This window comes from Corvus moneduloides, chromosome W (assembly GCF_009650955.1).
Source record: "Corvus moneduloides isolate bCorMon1 chromosome W, bCorMon1.pri, whole genome shotgun sequence".
NCBI lineage: Eukaryota > Metazoa > Chordata > Aves > Passeriformes > Corvidae > Corvus > Corvus moneduloides.
The window spans coordinates 21110357-21115462 of NC_045510.1; the positions used below are offsets into that span (position 1 = coordinate 21110357).

Consider the following 5106-nt stretch of genomic DNA (forward strand, 5'->3'; position numbering starts at 1 on the left):
GTGTTTGGAGGAGCGATCCCCACACACACCCGGCGCGCTGAATAAAGCAAATACCCACTTCTCTGACTCTGTCTCTGAAGCGTCTCCTGGCCCGGTTGCGGCGTGATTCGCTGTCCCCTGAATCCATGCAGACCAAGCTGCATTTGTCTGCTGCCAGTGTGAGGGGAAGAAAGAGCAAGAGTTCATTGGGGCTTGACCTGAAATGACGTTTGGCACTTCTGCTTCTTCTCACAGCTTTGGCAGCTGAGCAGCATTTCTGTCCCTGCCCCCTGCTGGCCCTTGGAATGCACGCATGAGCCTATGTATCCCTTCTGGTGAACCCAAGTGGCCGCGTCAGTTTGAAAGGGTGGCTGTTGTTTCACTGTTGCATTTCTTGGCTTGTTACAGCCCCTCCTGCCTGTACTACAGCCTGTGCTTGAAGACACAGAACTACCATCCTGGAGGAAAGGCATCAAAAGCTTGACAAAGGCTGAAGGGAACACTCTGATTACCACTTTTCCCAAGAGGTTTCTTTAGCTGAAGTTGCTAAACAGGACTAGACTTGACACCCCGGCATGGGTTTGTGGTTGTTTTATTTCTCGGGTCCTCAGTCCTGCGTGGGACTCGGTAACCGGGTGCTGCAGAGGCTCCAGCAAGGCATCAAAGACGCCTGCCCCGCACCCAAGGGTGGCGCAAGCTCTCCTCCAGCGCTGGCCGGTCCGCGGGGTGCTTGGACAAACACCAGCGGATCCGATGTTGGCACTCTGGGGAGAAAAGCCAGAAAGCGCCGGTCACTTGCAGAAGGCTCCTGCCCAGCTGCTCCCAGCACCTGCAGGGCCCGGGCTGTGCTGCGTGTGCTCAGAGCTGTGCCGGCCTCCTAGCTGACTCTGCCCTTTGCGGGACAGCAGCACGGCAGGACACGCGCCACCTCCTTCAGCCAAGCGGGCCACACCGACCCCATGGTCACGGGCCGCCTCCTGCAGCCAGCCCTTGAGGGCAGATCAGCCTCCCGTGGAGCTGCGTGAGGGCCACGCTGGGCTGCGCGGTGCCATCTGCCAAAGCCTGCCTTCTTGAGGCCGGACACCAACCTGGAGAGACCTGCTGCCAGAAGGAGAGCTGCCCCGACACGATGTCACGGTCCTCCTGGAAGGGCATGTTCCCGCAGACCATGACGTACAGCAGCACGCCCAGGGACCAGATGGTCGCCGAATGGCCATGGTAGCAGCCAAGGCAGATCCACTCGGGTGGGCTGTACATGTGTGTTCCTAGGGGAGACAGGCGGCACTGTCCAGGCGCAGGCTGCTGGCTTCCAGAGCCTGGTGCCAGCCTCCTGGCAGAAGCAGGGGCTGCACCAGTGGCCACAACTTCCCCCCGAGGCCACCCGGCATCCCCTAGCCAATTGGCCAAAGCCAGGAAACCATTCTGCAAGGCAAACAAGGCCAGTGGAGCAGCCCAAGCCCTTGTGGGCCTGCCAAGCCGAGCAGCCGGGGCCTGGCTTTGGCAGCCCTCCTCTGTCAGCAGGGCCGGCAGCTGGCTCCTGGGGCACAGCCTCTGCCCCGTGCCAAAGGGCAGCCAGCAGCTGCCTGAATGCCACACCCCACAGCCCAGGAGGGAATGGGGCCGTGCAGTGCCTGGCACTGGGAGCAGGGCCCGGCCTGTGGGCTCACTGGCAAATCGCATGAAGGCCTGCTCCTGGAGGAAGGTGCCTCAACCGAAGTCGATGAGCTTCAGGTCGCCACTCTCCGGGTCCACGAGGAGGTTCTCCGGCTTGATGTCCCGGTGCAGGACGCCGCAGGCCGTGCAGTGCCACACAGCCTCCAGCACCTGGCAGAAAAGCCAGCGCACCATCTCCTCGCACAGGAACCCCTGCTCCAGCAGGAAGGCCACGAGATCCTGCGATGGCTCCAGACGCTCCATCACCAGCAGGAAGCTGTCAGGCAGCTCAAACCAGTCGAGCAGCTGGATGATGTTGTGGCAGCCAGAGCCCACCTTCTCCATGAGCATGATCTCCATGGGAACACGGGTGCCTTCGGGCTGTGAGGAGGAGACAGTGCCTCCAGCAGGCCTGATGCTGCCCTGTGGCTAAGCTGCCCCGTGGCTAAGCTGCCCCGTGCCTGGGATGCCCCAGTGCCCCCTTGGGCGGCCTCCCTGGTGCTTGGGCTTCCTCCAGCCCAGGGGATGCTTGGGGAGTGTCCCCCTGCCGGGCCCCACCACCGGTGTTTGGCATCCCCAGGCCCGCGATGCTCGCATGCTGAGACCACGCCCGCTCCTCCCGCCCTGCGCCGCCTCCCGCCCTCAGGGCCCCGGCCTTATCCCTGCCCGCCGCGCCCCGCTCTGTCATGGTGGCCCCGCTCACTCACCAGCTCGTACCACTGCAGGACGCTCTCCCGGGCCACACGTTTGATGGCCACCTGCAAGCCCACGAGAGACGGGGCTGAGCTCAAGCCCTGCCCCGCCCCGCCCCTGGCCCTCCTCCCGCGCCCCGCCGTCCCGGCCACTTACCGGGCTCCTGTCCGAGAGGCGGATGCCCGAGAAAACGGTGCCGAAGCCACTGCTGCCCAGCTGCGGGCCCAGCTGGTACAGCTCCTGCAGCTTCTTCTTTTGCCCTGCAACCGAGACCGAGCCATCAGCCTTGCACCCAGGGCCCCCCCGGCCAAGTGCCCGCGAGTGAAGCGGGCCGAGCCACCGCGGGCCACGTTGCTCTGACCCGCTTCCTGCTGCACGCCAGGCAGCGGTCACCACCTTGCAGCCGTCGGGCTGGCGAGTGGCAGAGCTGGGGCAGGGGAGTACGCAGAGGCGGCTGCAGAAGCCAGAGGGCAGCGGGGCAGGGCGGCACCGTCACTGTCCCCGGCGTCGTGGGCTGGACTCTGCTGTTGAGGACAGCCGGGGCTACAGCCCGAGGACTCGCACAGGGGGGTGCCAGGAGCAGCTTCAAACCAGAGAGGGGTTTTTTGAAGCCGTGGCCTCAGAAGCACTGGAAACAGCCAGGGACTCGGCTGCTCTCAAGGGCCCTGGCCTGGCCTGGGGATGCCCCTCAAGAGCCCCGAGGGAGCCTCAGACAGCTCCTCAGAAGATCTCACCTGCTACCAGAAAGGCCTTCCTGGTAGTCGGTGGCCATCTCGGAGCAGCTTCCTGGAGATGGACGAACCTCCTGGGTCTCTTGAAGGTCGTCTCCACCACCAGGCATGGGCTGTTGCCAGCTGGCACAGCTGGCACAGCGTCCTGGGAGCTGTAGGTCAGCAACTGCTGGCTCCAGGATGGAGGCTGTCAGAGATAGCGGAGGCTCCCGGCAGGATGGAGGATCTCTGACAGCCTGAGCTTCTTGCCTGGATGGCGGGTCCCTCATGGTGTGCCATCCTTGCAAGGGTTGAGGCTCTCCCAGGGATGGAGAATCTTGCTGGGAGCAGCCTCTTGAAGGGATGGAGGCTCCTGGAGGAGCTGGACGAGCCACAGCAGGGCAGGTGGCCTCGCATCAGCAGCTCCTCCAGTTCTTTCCACAACGCCTGCCACATCCCAGAGTAGAGCGGCACCCATGTCCCATTGCGAGCCCAGAGCAGCAGCATCGGTTCCTGCAGTTCCTGGGCCACTGCCACGCGGAGGCCACAGCTGCAGGAGCTGTCCAGGGAGCTCGTGGGAGCACGTGGCCGCTTGCGAGGGGTCGCCCAAGGCCTGGAGGACCTGGGAGCCACAGGGGCTCCTCGCTTCCTCCGTGAACCTCTGGGCTGGACCCCGGGGCGCTTGCACCTCTTCGGTGTCCATGTCTGCCACCTCCATGGTTGCCAGTGGCCAACGGCCCACCAGACAGCTCCCCGTTTCATGCCCTTCCAGGAGGACCGTGACATTGTGTCGGGGCAGCTCTCCTTCTGGCAGCAGGTCTCTCCAGGTTGGTGTCCGGCCTCAAGAAGGCAGGCTTTGGCAGATGGCACCGCGCAGCCCAGCGTGGCCCTCACGCAGCTCCACGGGAGGCTGATCTGCCCTCAAGGGCTGGCTGCAGGAGGCGGCCCGTGACCACGGGGTCGGTGTGGCCCGCTTGGCTGAAGGAGGTGGCGCGTGTCCTGCCGTGCTGCTGTCCCGCAAAGGGCAGAGTCAGCTAGGAGGCCGGCACAGCTCTGAGCACACGCAGCACAGCCCGGGCCCTGCAGGTGCTGGGAGCAGCTGGGCAGGAGCCTTCTGCAAGTGACCGGCGCTTTCTGGCTTTTCTCCCCAGAGTGCCAACATCGGATCCGCTGGTGTTTGTCCAAGCACCCCGCGGACCGGCCAGCGCTGGAGGAGAGCTTGCGCCACCCTTGGGTGCGGGGCAGGCGTCTTTGATGCCTTGCTGGAGCCTCTGCAGCACCCGGTTACCGAGTCCCACGCAGGACTGAGGACCCGAGAAATAAAACAACCACAAACCCATGCCGGGGTGTCAAGTCTAGTCCTGTTTAGCAACTTCAGCTAAAGAAACCTCTTGGGAAAAGGGGTAATCAGAGTGTTCCCTTCAGCCTTTGTCAAGCTTTTGATGCCTTTCCTCCAGGATGGTAGTTCTGTGTCTTCAAGCACAGGCTGTAGTACAGGCAGGAGGGGCTGTAACAAGCCAAGAAATGCAACAGTGAAACAACAGCCACCCTTTCAAACTGACGGGGCCACTTGGGTTCACCAGAAGGGATACATGGGCTCATGTGTGCATTCCAAGGGCCAGCAGGGGGCAGGGACAGAGATACTGTTCCTCTCCAATGTTGGGATAACAATCAGAAATGGCAAAATGTTATTTCAGGTTGAGCCCTGACAAAACTCTTCCTCTTTCTTCCCCTGAAATTGGAGGCAGGGCTGGGCCTTTGACCAGCAGGGTCTGCAGGAGCCCACGGGAAATTCTGAGATGCTGGAGTTGCTCCCATGGTGCTGGGCTCATTGTAGCCCCTAAAATATCTTCCTCTGCCCTAAAAACAACTGATGGAGATGGAAAGTGCAGTAACCAGTCTAGCCACAGGAAAGCACCCAGGTGCCTTCCCTTGCCCTGTGGGCAGGTGCCAGCTACAAACCTGTGCCACCTTCTGTCTACTGCCCTGACCTACCAAAACAGGCTTTGGGAAAAAACCATGTTTTTTCATAAATGCACCTGCTCTTTCAATTTTCTTCCTTTTTATGAGG

The 5106-nt window shown here is 62.3% G+C and overlaps 1 protein-coding gene across 1 annotated transcript; it reads right to left on the reverse strand.

Moving 5' to 3' along the window:
• Positions 1 to 639: 639 nt before the first annotated feature.
• On the reverse strand, positions 640 to 3753 carry LOC116437395 (serine/threonine-protein kinase pim-1-like). The gene is given in 7 exon segments (XM_032095061.1): positions 640 to 743; positions 1068 to 1244; positions 1647 to 2013; positions 2340 to 2390; positions 2482 to 2752; positions 3060 to 3243; positions 3510 to 3753. Coding segments are annotated over 7 exon segments (1398 nt in total).
• Positions 3754 to 5106: the final 1353 nt, after the last annotated feature.